The sequence below is a fragment of the Rhipicephalus sanguineus genome, chromosome 11, assembly GCF_013339695.2.
Source record: "Rhipicephalus sanguineus isolate Rsan-2018 chromosome 11, BIME_Rsan_1.4, whole genome shotgun sequence".
Lineage (NCBI taxonomy): Eukaryota > Metazoa > Arthropoda > Arachnida > Ixodida > Ixodidae > Rhipicephalus > Rhipicephalus sanguineus.
The window spans coordinates 140,298,396-140,316,709 of NC_051186.1; the positions used below are offsets into that span (position 1 = coordinate 140,298,396).

The window sequence follows — 18,314 nt, forward strand, 5'->3', positions numbered from 1 at the left end:
CTTTGTGCCAAGAGGGCACAATTAGTTGTATTTGCAGATAAGAACTAGCCAAATTCCTCAAGTGATTTAATACAGGGTGTGTATTCATAAGTAAAGATGATCTTGGATGTTCATCAAACTGTACATAGGGCACATTTTACAACCGTGACCTAAGTGCTCTGTACGGCTGGGTTGAAAATAAGAATAAAGCTGGGAAAAAAACGCACTTTTATTCGACGCGCGTCCGATCGACACGGCGTTACAAACCGTACACACGGCCAACGAGGTGCTTGCTCAGTTTGGTCATACTGAGCAGTTGCGCAAATAGCTAGAATTTAAAGCATGCGGCTACCTCCCTGCAAAAAGGAGCCTTTCTTTTTCAACAGTCGTCACTGCATGCCACGACAGTGCAGTAAACTCCGCTAGCTTCTTTCCCTACGAAGCCGCCATGGTGGATGCTGCTCGCATAGCCACGATGTTTGTTTACATCTCAGCATTAGTCTCGTATCATGTTTTGATCTTTTGTAACAATAATGCTAAATAATACCTTAGTTATCATTTCTATATACTACATAATAAAGATTGTATTTTTTTATTAGCACTTAGCAGCATTACGGCGGCCCAATATACCGTATAAATTATTAGGACGCTGTAGCAGCCGAAGTTTCGTACAGCACATGGCGGCTAGTCCTGGTGCCTGTCCCGCACGTGTGTGTACTGTGTGCTCGTTAGCGTAGCAAGTTACGTTGAGGAACCTGTGTGAAATTACCGAGGAATAGTTATTTTTGGACAGTTTATCTGTGAAAAGTATTACAAGACAAGATAAGCTTGTTCAAGCGGTTTTTGTTGGTGTACTGCGCGGTGTATTAGATTCATCAGCACGGATCGATTTCCTCAGCTCTGATTCTTTCATTCGGCGGTAAGTACTGCATTTATATATATATATATATATATATATATATATATATATATATATATATATATATATATATATATATATATATATATATATATATATATATAGATATATGGTACCAAGACCTCCACCACGTATGAGGTCTTGGTAGGGCAGACGTTTATTTGGCCCGAAGACCCGGCAGCGAACAGGCATGATCAACCCACACTGGTGATGATGATACACGACGAAGATGAGGATGCATAACCAAATGCATCATGATGGTGATAATGTACACATGAAGAAGATGTGCATAATAAATGCCCACAATATATATATATATATATATGAAGTATAAGTGAACGTTTATCCCAAATATATGTGCACTTCATTAAGCACGGTGTCGTCGTACCTTGCTGTATGCGATGTTTATATATGCGTGAAGTGCATACCGGTTTGTGCAAGCACCTGCAAGTGCCGTGACGTGTAATATTTTTATGTGCCGCTTGCCGAGAAGACGAAGAGGAGGAGGACGTGTTCGTTGCTGCTTTCGCCATCTTGGTTGTCACCCCTATCTCTGTGATTGTCTGTAAATACAGCCTTCTTCTGTCGTCTCCCCGTAACATCTTTGGTGGAGGTGCTGGGTACATCCAAAGCATACCACGGAACTTCGCAGCGGGCGTCTCTTTGGGCAATCCATCATGTCGACAGGCAGGCCCGTTGATCCTGCCCCCGCTACGCCAACTGACCCCAGCCATGTCGTTGTGACGCACCTTCGAGACCCTGGTACCTTCTGCGGAACTGACAACATGCACGTCGAAAAGTGGCTGGCCGACTACGAGCGCGCCAGCAAGACCAACCGGTGGGATCCCACTTTGATGCTGGCAAACGTCAGTTACTACCTTAGGGGAACGGCCAGTGTGTGGTTCGACACGCACGAGGAGGAGCTGACCAGCTGGGATGTGTGCAAACAAAAAATGAAAGACCTTTTCGGAAAGCCTATTGCACGACAACGCGCCGCCCAGAAAGAACTTTCGTGCCGTGCACAAACCTCAACGGAGCCGTACATGGTGTACGCCCAAGATGTCCTAGCCTTGTGCCGGCAATTTGGCGACCAAATGCCCGAAACTGACAAAGTCAGCCACATTCTCAAAGGCATCGTCGATGATGCATTTCACTTACTAGTCTACAAGGACTGCTCGACCATCGACGACATCATCAGGGAGTGCCAACACTTTGAAGAAGCGAAGAGTCGTCGAGTCACGCAGCAATTTGTTCGATTCCCTAACACCGCCGCCACGTCGTCGTGCGAAGACGCCCAACTCCAGCCGCCGCCCAGTACCGAAAACTTCCAACGCCTTGTGCGGCGAGAGATCGAGGCAGCATCCCCATCCGCACAGCAGGCCCATTCTTACGAAGAGACCCGCCCGACAGTGTTGTTGATCCAGGCCGTCGTGCGCGAAGAACTGGCGAACGCAGGCATCCAGCCCATATGTGCCCTCAGTCGCCCCGCGGTCCAACGTTACTAGAACAAACTCAGTTTAATAGCTCCGCCGGAGAGGCGGTCCGCGTGGCGGTCGTGAGAACTAGTGGCGCTGCAGTCACGTCTAGCTCCCGCGGCTGGCGCTTGTTGTGATCGGTGCCGCCGATGTACGAGCGCACGTGGGTTACAGCATCGGCTGCGCTTTGTTAGCTCGTCATTTTTGCGACTGTTCTTGGCCAGGCTCAGCGTCTTGTACGAAGACACGTGCATGATGTACGAAGCGTAACGAGGGCGAACATATTCACAGTGCGGTATGCCGACTTGCTTTGCGCCGGGCAAGAGCGGCTACCGCAACGACGACTCCGCTTCACGACACTTCTTCGGTCCTCCAAAAGACCCTACGCTATTCAAGCTTTGCAGAGGTGTAGCCAGAAATTTTTTTCAGGGGGGATTCAACCATACATTATGTATGCTCGTGCGTGTGTTTGTATGTGTGCGTGTATATATACACATGCAAAATTGAAAATTTTCGGGGGGGGGGGTATGAACCCCCCCCTTGGCTACGCCCCTGAAGCTTTGCATCGCAAAGATAGAAAGCTTACTGCGCAATGCAAGGTCTGTGACGTTCATTTTGAGAGTGACGACATTGTAAACCACTATTGTCGTGTCGTGGCGGGACAAGAAGTTTTGATCCCACGTGGAAAGTGGGAACTCGCGCCCGGTGCCGTGCCGCGCTTGTTCCCACCACTTCCACGCCACATTTTAAAACCAAAATGTTCGGGGTTTAGGCGCAAATCGCCCCCAAAACGCACGGCGTCCCGCGAAAGCGCAGTGCCCGATTTGGAGGAGCCACCAGAAATAGAACAGCAAAACGAAAGGCACGCGATTACCTATATACGCTACCGAGACTGAGAGTTGCATCACACTGACATTGGATCAGTTGTCAGCTGTCGCTATGCCTTCAAAGCAGTGGATTTTCGAGGGATTTTACGACGAGGTATTGAACAAGGTGTGCGGAATATTTTACACTCGCCGGCTCGGGAACGGGCTGCTCAGCGCAAAAATTTGACACGGTACATATAGAAAAGACGAGGACCAGCACTGGTCCACTTCTTTTCTATGTGTACCGTGTCAAATTTTTTTCGCTGAGCAGTTTAATGTAGGAATACCAACTAGCCCAATCCCACACTTTGCTTCGGGAACGGAGGCTTACTTGTGCAAAAGATATTTGTAGTTGACGAGCAGTTGAACTGCGTAGTGAATGGCTACAGCACGAAACGCAAACGGCTGTCGTACAGTGTAAGAAGTGCTGCGGGCATGGAACATCTGCTCGGTGAAGTTGAAAAACTGAAGTTGAATACTGACGACCCTTCTAGCGACAGAGTACGCGCGAATAACTGCTCGGTGCTCACATCACGGCCGATCTCTTCGAATTGTGTAAGGCATCGTAGAAGGATGCGATGTAGAAAGATGAGACACCGAAAATACAACTATCCGCTGAAAAAATTGCTCAGAGACGACATCTATTCGATGTAATCGCACAGTGAGATTTCATTTAGCGAGTTCTCGTAAAATTTTCCGATTTTGGGTCAGTATCCCTTTAACCGTCGCGAAAACGTGTCTTGTAAACATTGCAAAGCATTGGTGATGTTTTTCGAGAATTTTTTTTTTTGAATAAGTTGTAGAAACATGAGTACTGTTTTTCGAGAACGTTTTTGTATCTCGAGTAAGTACGCTTCTTTGTACACTATAAAGGCTTTTACAAACGTGTTGGGTTGTTCTTGGTCTAGATAAGACGGCAGCGGCTAAAATTGTGCTGGTAGTTATAAAAATTACGCTGAAAACCCTCATTCGCTTAGAAACTCCTATGCTTGGAAGTTAAGCGCAATGTAGACAGCTCAAATATTGTCACAGGGTCGTGACGTCGACGAAGCCAGCAGTCAGGAGGTCCGAGATGAAACTCTTTATTTGGCCGAACTTGTGGCCGGGAAACTGAAAGTCAAACTACAGCAATACACTGATAGCGGCGAACAGAGCGTCGACCGTCGATCAACTGACAAGCGGTCAAGCGCGTCGGCTTTTTACAGGCGCTATCGAACTTTCCAGCGATATCGCTGGTGGCGGCGTTATCTCTCGAGAAAGCTGGAACATTCGCGTGCAGCGCGCAATCTTACCAAAACGATCTACTACAATCGCGAAGCTTCTCGAACACTGCTTCGCGGACAGCGTCGAGCGTTGATAACCGTACTTGCTGGTCAAACCCGAATACATCAAAATAAAACAAGAAGTGGGCGTTGCAATATAGACCGAACATCGATTCTTAGCCAATCAATGAACAACGCACGCGGGCCAATGCATACAGACAACCTTATGCATATCCACCTAAGTATCCACCAAACTAGTACAATAAGAAAGTTGCCGCGCAGTTGCTGCGAGCAACTGCGCGGCGGACCGCAACGTTATGCCGTGGCAGCAGACGACGCGCCGATAGTGGCGCAAGACGGAACTGCAGCGCCGCTAGTTCTCGCGACCGCCGTTCGGACCACCCTCCTCCGCTGGCGGAGATACGGAGCTTTGAAACTGAGTTTGTTCTAGTAACGTTGCCGCGGTCAGCACTGTTCCATCCTACCGCCTACAACCGACCTATTCCAGGTTCCGTGATCCGAACCAGTGGTGCACACGAGATGACAGGCCTATCTGCTTCAACTGCAACAGGGTAGGCCACATTTCTCGCCAATGTCGCTATCGTAGGCCATCGTCTCCTCGTGCAACGTACCGTCCAGAGGACACTCGATCCTCACCTTTTTACACCCGCGAAGACCCTACGAACCTTAACGCCCAAACCTCGGCCCCACATTATGACCGCTCACCGTCCCCGCGGAACCAGCGACGTTCTAGGTCACCTTTGCCCCGTCGCTCACCTTCGCCGTATCCTCGCCGGCTCTCCTCGGAAAATTGACCAGTGCAGCTCCCGGAGGTGATGCTGCATTGGCCTATCGACCCAGAAATCCTCTGTTGACCGCGGCTACCCGACAAAACCTTTTGGACGTAGAAGTCGATGGCGTACCGGTTTCGGCGCTCATCGACACTGGCGCCCAATTATCAGTAATAAGCGCTCACCTTTCCCGCCGTCTCCGCAAGGTCCTTACGCCCACTTCATCACCTGATGTTCGTGTAGCCGATGGCGGTACACCTTGTGTCCTTGGAATGTGTACTGCGCGTGTGAGGTTCGATGACCACAAGACCTCAGTTCTCTTTGCTGTCCTGGACGAGTGCCCCCATGACCTCATTCTCGGCCACAACGTTCTGAGCACGCATTCTGCCCTTATCGACTGTTCTTCTGGCCTTTTATAGTTAGAGCTTCCTGCTATGCCTGACCACACCATCGCGTCGCCACCACGTTTATGTGCTGTCCAGTTGGTTCACTTGCACCCTGGGTGCAGGCGTTATGTGGGCGCTCGCGCCCATAACAATATCAGTGTGCCTAATGCCGCACATGTGTCTATGCATCATACGCTGGTGAATTTATGTGACGTCTATTCAGAGTATGGTTCAAAATATATACATCAATAATGGTTACATGCTATACTTATGCTAGAACTGAGTTTTATGAGTCATTGCTTTAATTTTCACTCACTCTATATAAATATTTCTTTCAGGTGGGGAACAAGGATATGTGCAAACACATTCCTTCTCTCAAGATATATTCGAACGACATCTGCTGCAAGTGTTCAAATATATGCGGTTGTACCACCGTCATGCTGCTTTGGACTGGACCAGCAGGTCCTGTGGTCGATGAAAGTAGGAACCAGCTAAGTGCCATGCAGTCGGAGCCACCGCGAGATCTGTCCAGATTGAACTTTAATTAATGTGAACATTCATAACAGTATTTTCAGTTTAAAATGTTTCCATTCCAGCTGGAAGGAGTTTCCAATTTCAAAGTCCAGTTGGAAATAGAAACATGTTCTCCAGGAGCACTAGCCAAGTGATCCCACTTCCTGAGTGGTTCCACTTGCCAAGTGGTCCCACTTTCCGAGTGGTTCCACTTGCCAAGTGGTCCCACTTGAAGTGGTTTATTGAACCTGGTCTACAAGTGGTTCCACTTCCCAAGTGGTTCCACTTGTGATCCAGGTTCAATAAACCACTTCAAGTGGTTCCACTTGGAGGAAATTTTCGCCTGGGTTTTTCTTGTTTTTTTATGTGTGAGGGTGTATCGGATCATATCGCTACACGCATACCTGCGAAGTTTGGAGAAACGGAATCAGGGAGATCTACTCAACGGGGGGGGATTAAGTATGCCGACCGTGGGGGGGGGGGGTACTGCGATAGCAATTATATGGACACTGTCAGCGGGATTTTTCGGTTGCCGCTGATCTGTACAGAGTCCAAACCGATCACATCGCTTACGCATCGTCTGTTTCACGTGCGAGTAAATGTGCGCTAGCGCTAGGGACGAACGCGGTTGAAGCAGAGATGAAACGACCCAGCCGTCACCGTCGCGCGAAGGGCACTTGCGATAACAGCGTTCCGTGTGCGAGGCCTGTCGTCGCTTGCTTACCAGTTATTTCGTCGGGCAAGGGACCATAAGGGGCGCCGTTGAGAAGGGGACGGTCGCGAGCGCTGGCGAACACGCTATCTCGACAGACATCGGTAATGGCTACCCTTTTAAGTGCTGGGCTCTCCACTTAAGGCAGTAGTGACACAAAATTTTGAAGGCGAGATAAATTGTGGGATAGATTTGTGTGTACACAAATGCATCATCTACGAAATATTAACGGCTGATATAACCTATAACACATTTAGGATCAGTTTTTAAATTGCGTGTAGCGCATCTGTACGCGAAACGTCCCACCTCGCGTCACCGTGACGCACGGGGCGCGCAATGCACTGGACGTGCGAGGCAAAACTGGATTTCCGGGAGATTTTCCTATGACCCGTACAACCAGGAGAATTGTTCAAAATCCGAAAGTCTCCCGGGTAATCCGGGAGACTTGGCAGGTATGCTACATGTGCCGATCAGTCACGTGGTCTTTGTTTCGCTCTCCTGATCTGCGCATGTAAATAAGGCGTGGTGCAATAAACTTATCAGGAATCTTCCCGTTATGCTCGGACTGTCACGATGCGCAAACAACAACAAACGATACATGGTGTCAGAACCGAAGCTAGCGCCAACACGTACAACATGGATTTTGTGAAGCCATCGCCACCGCTACATACTAATGGGGATATCAGCAAGAACTGGTAGTGCTTCAAGCAGCGCTTTGAGTTGTTCTAGACAGCGTTGGAGACCAGTAGCAAGCCTCGAACAGAAGCTCAAAGACTGCACTTCTCTTAAGTATCCCAAGTGAGGAAGCCATTGAGACCTTTAACACGTTCGAGTACCAGCAAGACGAGGATAGCAGCGACTACAAAACTGTCGTGCAGAAGTTCGATGCATATTTTGCCGGACAGACTAACAAAGTGCACGAACGTTATGTATTTCGCTCAAAGACCCAGACACCGGGAGAACCCTTCGAGCATTTTGTAAGGGACCTGAAGACTCAGGCAGCGGCGTGTAACTTCGGCAGCTTTAAGGAGTCAATGATCAGAGACCAAATCGTATACGGCTCCACAGACAGCAACCTTCGAGAAAAGCTGTTAAGAGATTTGACTCTGCAAAAAGGCAGAGCTGGCATGTAAAGCCGCGGAAGCAGCAGCAGCACACAAAGAAACCTGGGCGCACGAACAGAAGCAAGTAGATATGGTGGGCGTGGCTCCCAATAGCGAAAATTGCCCACCAGAACTCGCCTTTTCGAAGTGTCTGAGAAGTGGGCGCAAGCATGCACCACGAAGATGTCCAGCCTTCGGCATTAAGTGCAGGAAGTGCCACAGGCGCAACTATTTCGCCATATGCTGCAAGGCACCCACGGAAGTTTACGAGCTCCTAGACTCCGAAGACAACTATGACATTCTGGACGTTTCAAATCTAGGGAAAGGTCAGCGCGACTGGACAGTGGAAGCTCATGTTGAGAACATGCCGGTGGACATAAAAGTCGACACTGGAGCACAAGCAAATCTGTTGCCTTGGGGGTGCTACCTCAAGATGCGCTCTAAACCACCGCTGAATCCAAGTAGTGCCGTGTTACGCTCCTACGGAGAAGATGCAATTCAGCACGTCGGCATCATACGTACTGATGTTACGCTGAATGACACAACCTCAGTGCTGGATATTTTTGTCGTCCGGAAGGGGCGCCAAGCGATTCTCGGACTTCATGCATGCCAACTCATGGGACTTGTGCTGCGTGTTTACAGCGTATCCAAGAGCAGCCAAGAAGGCATTGTGGATGAATTTCGCCACTTGTTCATCGGAACTGGGTGCGTGCAACGAGTATACAAGATGGTGTAACATGACGGCACCGTATCCGATGCCCAGGCCGCACGGCGTGTTCCAGTGGCCTTATAAGAACCCCTCAAGATGGAAGTGGACCGCATGCAGCAGGCAGGAATTATCACAAAAGTGACCGAGCCAACAGACTGGGTGAGTCCTGTCGTTATTGTTCGAAAAAAAGATGGAAAAATCCGAGTGTGCCGAATCCACGAAACATAAATGAGTGCATAAACATTACATAATGCCTCGCAGGGAAGACATTGAAGAAGACCTCGCTGGGGCGACAGTTTTCTCGCGGCTGGATGCAAACTCGGGATTTCACCAGATCCCTCTAAATGACGAAACCTCCCAAATTTGTACCTTCACAACACCATTAGGCCCCTATTGGTTTATTCACTTGCCTTTTGGTATAGCATCTGCATCAGAGGTCTTCCAGAGGACCTTGAATGAAATTTTTGAAGGACTTCCTGGAGTAAGAGTGTATGTGGATGACATCCTTATCTGGGGTGCGTCTATAGAAGAACATAACGAGCGCCTTAGGTCGGTGCTACGAGCAGCCGAACGCGCCGGCCTAACATTCAACCCAGAAAAGTGCACAATCGAGGTCGAAAAGATAGAACTTCTCAGGGATGTGATTGACAAAAATGGCATCAGACCAAGCCCATCCTTGATTAATTGCATGCTACAAATGCCAATACCGGTGGACAAGCTTGCGGTGCAAAGAATGCTTGGCATCACCAACTACTTTGGCAAGTTCTTGCCGTCACTCGCTGAAAGAACAACGCTACGGCCGGGCCTGATCAAAAAGGACCGCATTTTCGAAACGACAGATAACCACGATCAAGAATGGAAGCAGTTATGTGACAGTTTGAGCAAAGAACCTCTGCTATCTACCTTTGATCCTCAGCTAAGAATTAAAGTGTCGTGCGACGCGTCATGAAATGGGGTTGGATCAGCCTTGTTGCAATACCACAATTATACATGGAAGCCGGTCGCGTACACGTCACGAGCGCTCAGCGAAACTGAGCAACGTTACCCCCAAATTGAAAAGGAAACGTTAGCTTTGCTGTACGGCTGAAAAGATTGCATCACTTCATCTACGGCTGCAAAGTAAATGCAGAGACCGTTCATCGGCCCTTGATTACCATTGCTCGAAAACCAATAGGCGATATGCCGCCAAGGCTTCAGCGTTTTTTCCTGTGTCTGCTCTGTTTGGACCTTGACTTGCAATTCATTCCAGGGAACAGCTCGTCCTTGCCGACATGCTCTCGAGAGCCACAAGCAGACAAGCGGACGGCACTGAAAGCGATGACGTAGAAGTCCACGCAGTAAGTGTCATTCCTTCTTTAGTGAGCGACCGAACATGGAAGTGATTACAGCAGAAACAGAGAGGGACGAACAGCTTAAGGACGTGCAGAGGAACCTAGAGTCCAGGGAGCATATCAAAGGCCAATGGAAGCCATTTCAAGCAGGGCTATCTCAAGTTAAAGGCGTACTTTTGAAAGGCTGTAAGGTGGTAATACCCGCTACTATGAGGCCTGAAATGCTAGATCGCATTCACCAAGGCCACATAGGCATGAACAAATGTAAAGCAAGGGCAAGAGAGCTTGTTTTTTGGCCTGGATTGAACCAAGATAACGAAGCGGTGTGCCATAAACGCATATCATGCAGAAAATACGCATATAAACGGCCGACAGAGCCCGTGATGATGCGCCCAGTGCCACCCCAGCCTTGGTACTGAGTAGGGGCTGACTTTCGAATAAGGTGGTAGAGCATACTTGTGCGTTTATGACGCGCTCTCCAACTTTCCCGAGGTGGAGTTGCTTAAAGACACATCTTCGAGAACCATCATAGAAGCAGCAAGCGCAATCTTCCCCAGGTACAGCATACCAGTTGAACTTTGTACCTATAATGGACCCCAGTTCACAAGCACTGACTTCGCGGCATTCTCTCAGTGGTATGATTTTAGACACGTCACTTCAAGCCCGAGATACCCACAGTCAAATGGACTCTCGGAAAAGGGGGTGCAGGTTGTGAACAGGATTAAAAAAAAAACAACTGACTTGAAACAAGACTTTTGGCTTGGATTAATTGCTTACAGGACTACACCGATGGAGGGCGCCCCGTCACCTGCCAAGGTGTTAAAAGGAAGATGACTTCGAATGACGCTGCCGGATGCCTGTCCCGTTCCAGAACTTATGGTCTGAAAGCATCGCCAGAGTAACGCTCGAAGGAAAACACTAGTGCCGCTGGGCACAGGTGACAACGTTCGATTTAAGACAGGGTCATGGGCTACCAAAGCACAAGTTCTCAAGCCCTGCAACACTCCCAGGTCTTACCACATAGTCACAGAGGAAGGAAGGGTGCTCCGCCGCAACCACCAACACCTACTTCTGACTGGTGAAAGCTTCCGAAGGCGAACGTGTTCCACCAGCGGTGAGGACATCGGCAAACAAGCTGCACATGGCAGAAGTGGACCGGCTTCTCTACAGGCGCCCATGCTGCAAGCACCACAACAACTTCGAGAAGGTCAACAAGATGAAGATGGTCACCACAATGGTTGACCTATGACAGAAAATATGTGCAGGTGTCGTGATCAGCTTCCAGGTGACGTGCAGTGAACATTGCCTCTACAGTGGACTGCTATATTCGCTAATCTTCAGTTACAAACTTTTAACTGTTCTGTTTTTTCAAACGAAAGAGGATGTATCGGATGATATCGCTACACGTGCCGATCAGTCACGTGGTCTTTGTGTTTCGCTCACCTGATCCGCGCATGTATATAAGGCGTGGTGCAATAAACTTATCGGGACTCTTTCCTTTACGCTCGGACTGTCACAATGCGCAAACGACGACAAACGATACAGAGGGTGTGCGAACATTTATTGAGGACAACTATCACCTGTATTCACTGGTGCGGTGCAGTGGTCTTGTGCGGACAAGTGGTTATTGCGACTAAGACGTAGCTACAAAGGTTTTCTTTTTTTCAAAAAAACAGCATATCCACGGAGTGAATGATGGTGAGTGGGCGAAGCTGTGGAGGTTCATCGGTAAACATTGAATCTTCCGTGAATTCTGCCCAGTATTTAAGGCGGAAAGTTGGGCTAGTTGGTAACGTGAATAATAGGACATGTTTACTAGCGAAAAAGACGAGGACGAGAAGAAGGAATACAGGACAACGCTAGGCCTGTACTTCAGGGGTCACTAAGTAGTTGTTCAGAGCAAAGGTGTAAAGCCTTGCCTTGAACGTAGAAATGGCTAATAGGTTGACGTAGGTAATAGAAGGATTAACACATAAAAAGGGTGGAAGAACAGGGCCCATTCTATTGACAAGTGAAACATTTAAGGCGGAAAGTTGGGCTAGTTGGTAACGTGAATAATAGGACATGTTTACTAGCGAAAAAGACGAGGACGAGAAGAAGGAATACAGGACAACGCTAGGCCTGTACTTCAGGGGTCACTAAGTAGTTGTTCAGAGCAAAGGTGTAAAGCCTTGCCTTGAACGTAGAAATGGCTAATAGGTTGACGTAGGTAATAGAAGGATTAACACATAAAAAGGGTGGAAGAACAGGATGGAAGAACAACTTTCCGCCTTAAATGTTTCACTTGTCAATAGAATGGGCCCTGTTCTTCCACCCTTTTTATGTGTTAATCCTTCTATTACCTACGTCAACCTATTAGCCATTTCTACGTTCAAGGCAAGGCTTTACACCTTTGCTCTGAACAACTACTTAGTGACCCCTGAAGTACAGGCCTAGCGTTGTCCTGTATTCCTTCTTCTCGTCCTCGTCTTTTTCGCTAGTAAACATGTCCTATTATTTCTGCCCAGTACATCATCACCGACGTGAGATCAGGCGCGTTTATACTAAAGGTTCGATGAGTTATGACGACTTGCAGCTCACTTTAATTTTACATGTACGCTGTGAATTTTCATTGTTTAGAAAACCATTGCTTTAGAAAACATCTGGCGTCTTTCGTTAAGCAGCTGGCGTCTTTTCGTTTTGCTTTAGAAACATCTGGCGTTCTTCCGTTTTGCTTTTACAAAACATCTGGCGTCTTTCGTTGGTTTATTTCATCAATCAACGGCGTTTTGAACAAAATTTTTATTGTTTAATCACGCACAGGAGAAATCTCACCAGGCACTAACTTGGAGGTAAAGAATGGCTGCTAATGGGAATGAGAGACAGAAGAAGTCGGCTTTTAGCTACCGCTGCGAATTTTTTATTGTTCAACAACGCACAGGAAAAATCTCCCACCGGCACCACCTTGGAGGTCAAAGCGTAAGACTGGTTACGCACTACGACTACGACTACGAGGGACGAACGGGTGCCGCCTTAAGGAGCTTCGCCCCTAAAAAAAACTTTTCCCGAAGGAGGGGCATGTGTGATAAGTGAAGTGGCCGAGCGTGAGGTGAAGTGGTGTAATCGTGTTTAAAGTGCGCAACACAGAGACCGTCAAAGAAGATGACGCAGGGAAATCGGGGCATGTGGTGGTGCGAAGCAGAAGAAGAAGTGAGGCAGACGTGGCTGGAGGTTCAAGAATCAGGGTGTGGGAGAAGTGACTCGTTGGATTGCGGACTCGAGCTCTCAGTAGGCTCCCACCTGGGGCCATACCAGCTGTCCTTGCGCTTCGGGCCTGGCGTGGGTGAAACGTCGCCAGTACATTTCCGCCAGGCAAGTCCAACATCTACGGCAGCGAGATAGGCATGGCAAACGCCATGCGTGCTCCAGGTCAACAACATCCACAGTGACCCGTGTTCTTGACCGCGCCTGTCATCGTACCTACCATGCTACGCAAGCGTCAGCCGTCTCTTCCCAGCGTTCAGTTCGCCACCGGGACTTGACCACCGCCTTCCTCTCTGGTGAACTCGTTCTTATTCTGCCCCTTGTGACTCTTACACCAGCATTCCAAGCATGAGCTACAGTCGACATCCGATTTCCCGGACCCTCAAGGGAACGCGAAAATGTCCGGAAAATCGGGCAGTCCGGAAAAACGAATGCACGTGAAAATGCACATTTTTGGTAGGTATTTTTCGCTGATGGAGAGGGTCACAGCCGAAGTACAAGATTCCCATAGCAATTCAGCCAATGCATTGTTTAGGTGGCTCTGAAAAGAGCCGTTTATAAAAAAAAATACGACGTGGCCGGCACTACCTCATAGGTCAGCACTTGGGCGCAAAGAAGTCGCTTGTTTTCTTTTGCACGGTCCGCTTGCCCGTGATTATGTCTGCCTCAATTTCAGTCAACATCATGTTGCCGCTGTACACCAATAACAGTGTCATCAGTGCTCGCGTCAACTCCGTGTTCGTTGTCTGTGTAGGAGCTGGCTCTTCGTTCTCGGTGTCGGAGTCATCGGAATCCTCCGTAACTTGATGAATGATTTTGTCATCGGTCAACTCCGCACATAGCTCGAGGTCTTTGTCAGCGTTGGCAAATCCCTCAAGGGTTATCTCGGCTGGAATCAACACGCCGCTAGCGCGCAGATCGTCGAAGGCAACGTCCGCGGATGGCAGTTCGTCATCGTGAGCCTACGAGGTGGCTTTGTGCGCTTCGAAGGCGCGGACGAAGACGAAGGAGCAGTCGGTGCCATTGCTGTAAACGGCGAATCCGCTCGACGAAAAGCGCAGCACGAAACAGCTAGGAACTCGGTGGATGCTGAAGGTCGGGAAACGTGATCACTGAAGGTAGCGCGCAGCAGCAAACGATCAACCGCAGACACGACCGCAGAGCTGGCACAGCTGACAAAACAACACGTGAACGAACACGGTGAGGTTTGGCTTGGCTAAGCTACGGCTGGCAACGGATTGACACGTGCGGTTCCGAGGTCACGGCAGCCGCGGCGCGGTGCGGCGTTGCTGCTGATGCGAGTATGGTGGGTTCAAGGATATGAAAATGAAAACAACCAAAATGGCGGCGTCGGTGGTGACTTTGGGTCAGCGGTTAACAGTAAAAAGTCCGGGAAATCGGATGGCGAAGGCTATAAGCGTCCATAATTTCGGACTTTTTAATACATTGACTCTACGGGGAACTTGACGGTGCCACAGATGAGTCCGGGAAATCAGGCATGTCCGGAATTTCGGGCGTCCGGGAAATCGGACGTCAACTGTATATCTTTTTTACTTATTTGATTTCTTATTATACCTTTCAAGTTATTTGTAAATACATTGCTTGTGTAATTGCATAAACGGCCTCGTCACTGCCCGATGACGATTAAGTCATCGCAATTCTCTGTACAGAAACACGAGTGTCTTGTCTAGAGCTTTGTTTCATTATACAGCTTGTTACAGGGGGCTAAGGGTCCGTAGTGGTGCCAAACACCCTCACCTTGATAGCTCAAGGTACCCTTGTAGGTAGCTCGGGTCCGTGGTGTCACTACACACCAAATGCCTGCCGAAGCAGACACCCCTGCGGGGGGTTAATTAGCGTCTCAGTGACTCAATCAATGGGTATTTATGTATTAAAAATTAATTATTTCTTCAATGCCTGTAAAGATTGCTACTTTTATTTTTACGAGATAATCCCTCTAAAAATGTTCACATGTTTTTAACGGCATCCTACTGCATTCCTAACAGAAAATTTCCGCATAACAGCAGAAAAAAAAAACGCCATGGAGTGTGCAGCAGTTCCAAAAAAAGAAAACCCAGCAGTGAAAGGGGTAACAAGTACAGCAGAACCTCGTTCATATATTTTTCAAGATGAGGCGGGTAAAAAACGCACTATTCCGAAGAACGTACACTCCAAATTTTGCCAGAACATCGTGCAGTTTCGCTTGATAACAATATCGCAAATGTTTGTAGCGGGAAATTATACAGAACGGCAACATATCAACGAGGTTCTACTGTAGATTGCATTACTCTGCATTTGAGCACAATTTGAGGCTCAAGATCATAGTTGCAAGCCTAGCCGGTGTAAGTATGCCCCCTCTAAAAATAAGAAAACGAGAAACCCCTGATCTTCCAGAAGAAAGATTTTTAACTAAAGGTTTCCCCATTTTCAATGCCTTCTGCAACACTTGAAGGTGTGCATGGGCATGAGATGAATGTACTAACTTGTCTTTGGGGTGAGGTAGACACTGATAGCCGTAATCGGGTCAGCTGATGGGTCCCGGTAGAGCTCAGTCACCAGCAGGTCATTGTCCTTCATGCGCAAAGGAAACTTCTGCATGTCTGAGAAAAAAACATTAGCTTGTTGGCTGTGGGCAGATCCAAGAGTTGCTGCAACTGCTCCATGAAATTTTTGTTCACAAAATGCAACCCCAGGCTCATTTTTTATTGCAGATTTACAGTCATCTTAGTAACGTTATTAAAAAAATTACCTTCATATTTTAGAGTGACTATAAAACTGAGACACAATATTGTCCATCAGTACAGATGCATTGCCTATTGATGAATAATAAAAATAATAATAGCAAATAAACTTATATAAGCGATAAATGTATGTGAGCTGGCAAATATATTTCAAAGGTTTAGAAAAGCACACGCAACAGATTTTTTCACCTATGCACCTGTCAGAATATACTCACTGAGTACTTTTCCGCAAGCTAGTTGGTTTGTATGAAAATTTTAAGTGCACTTTGCAAAAGAACCAGAGCGAGCTTAAGTGCACTGTGCAAGAGAAAGAGTGCACAAACTGTGCTCTTTCCTTTTGTATCTTGCTCTTTTGTTTTCACACCTTTTGGTGGTTCTGTTGTGCTAGGCACACTTCTGAGAAGATCGGTCAGATTCCAATTTCAATCTGGTTAGCAAATCCTTGTCTTAAGGGGTTACACTGCTCTTATACCGGTGTCACACGGTGTACTGTTGATAGCGACTAAGCCCAATTAAGACCAAATTTTTCAACAGTGATGATTTCCCTTTTGCAGTTTGTGTAAAGGAATCAATCACCATAAGGAAATTCGATACAGATCAGACCCAATCAAAATCAAAAATGACCGTGTGACACCGGTATTTCAAAAGTCAAATCAAAGTAATTTATTTCAGGTCATTTCCCGCGGAGACAGAGACTAAAGGCTGAAATAGCCTGACGAGGCCCCTGCCCCCGTTCAGTTCATACAGCGTTGACAATACATATACAAAAAGTGCACTTTGTATCAGAATTCGGGTTCCGCTCAATATACAGCCGAGAAAAAGAGAAATTATATCTATTACATCTGGTAACAATGTGAGATATATAACATTTGCACATAATGAACAGAGAACACAGTATTAGTATTAGAGATGAAAAACACAGTATTAGAGATGAAAAAGTCATGCAGAAGAAGTTGCAGAGAATCCCCAAGACACTTTTACGAGATGAGAGCACGAAAGCATTTCTGTTGGCTATGTTACACTTCTCGACGCCGTGATAGCCTCAAAAGGTGTCTTCAATTTGAGATTCACCATAGCACATATGATGGTGAGGAAGGATGGGCTAGCCGGGGCCTTCTGATCAATGCCCTCTACCACCAAGGCATAAACTCCTCCTCCTTCTACGACTGTTTCTACAGAGGTTGAAGGGCGATTGATACAGCAGACAAAGATCCTTCTGCTGATGGAATCACCCTCTCCTAATCCACGGCTGTAAGTTGCTACGGCCACCTGAGAGAGGCAGCACCTCTTTTCTGGACTGCTGCGTGGGAGTACAAAGGCCAAAGTCGCCGTCATATAAGTGCACATTTGGGGGTTTATGCATGTTTACAACCCACAGGGGATTATGGTGACACACATGACACCCTCTTTAGAAAGGAGCACAGTTAGCGCCAGTGTTCGTAATTTCCTGTGAGAGAGGTAACATGCTTTCTAAACACAGATTTTGTGGATGGCCTACGCAAGCACCTTTTTGTCATCCTAGCCGAGCAACGCTTCAGCATTCAATAATAATAATATCTGGGGTTTAACGTCCCAAAACCACGCTATGATTATGAGAGACGCCGTAGTGGAGGGCTCCGGAAATTTCGACCTCCTGGGGTTCTTTAATGTGCACCTAAATCTAAGTACACGGGCCTCAAACATTTTCGCCTCCATCGAAAATGCAGCCGCCGCGGCCGGAATTCGATCCCGCGACCTTCGGGTCAGCAGTCGAGCGCCATAACCACTAGACCACCGTGGCGGGGCCGCTTCAGCATTCAAAATAATGTTTTCTGAAAATGGTATTTTTGTAACCCAAGTGTTAAGGAAGTTTTGCACATCGTGGATTGATATGTAGGCCACAATAGCAATTCATATCAACTAGACAAGCTATATTGTGACTGAAATAAAAGCATTTACAGTGATGCTACCGAGGACTTCTGATTTGGAGCAATTTTTGGAGCAGCAAAATTTCCGTTTTGGAGCACTCTGGAGCAGCAAAATTTTCATCTTGGAGCACTTTGGAGCAGATAATTTTGCATCTGGGTGCACTCTGGAGCAGCGAACTTTACATCCTGGAGTGCACTACAGAAGCATATTGCAATAACATTCAAGCACCGGAATATTACTATGGGGCTCTTATGAAGGCTAGAAATATTTCGATTCATTGCAAATCTCATGGAAAAAATCATCTCCATACTTCACTCGCTAATGAAAAAATAAGGGCTCATGCAGTTGAGTGTTCTGAATTAACCTCTTCAGTGAT

General features: G+C 47.5%; 1 protein-coding gene across 5 annotated transcripts in view; it reads right to left on the reverse strand.

Annotated features, from left to right (window-relative positions):
- The window catches only part of LOC119374811 (SH3KBP1-binding protein 1), a 739,328-nt gene that overhangs the window by 299,248 nt on the left and 421,766 nt on the right, over positions 1-18,314 (reverse strand). For all 5 annotated transcript variants that reach the window (XM_049411036.1, XM_037645000.2, XM_049411037.1 and 2 more), the window contains one exon: positions 15,773-15,889. In XM_049411036.1, the coding sequence (XP_049266993.1) occupies positions 15,773-15,889 (117 nt within the window). The remainder of the gene's footprint in view (positions 1-15,772; positions 15,890-18,314) is intronic.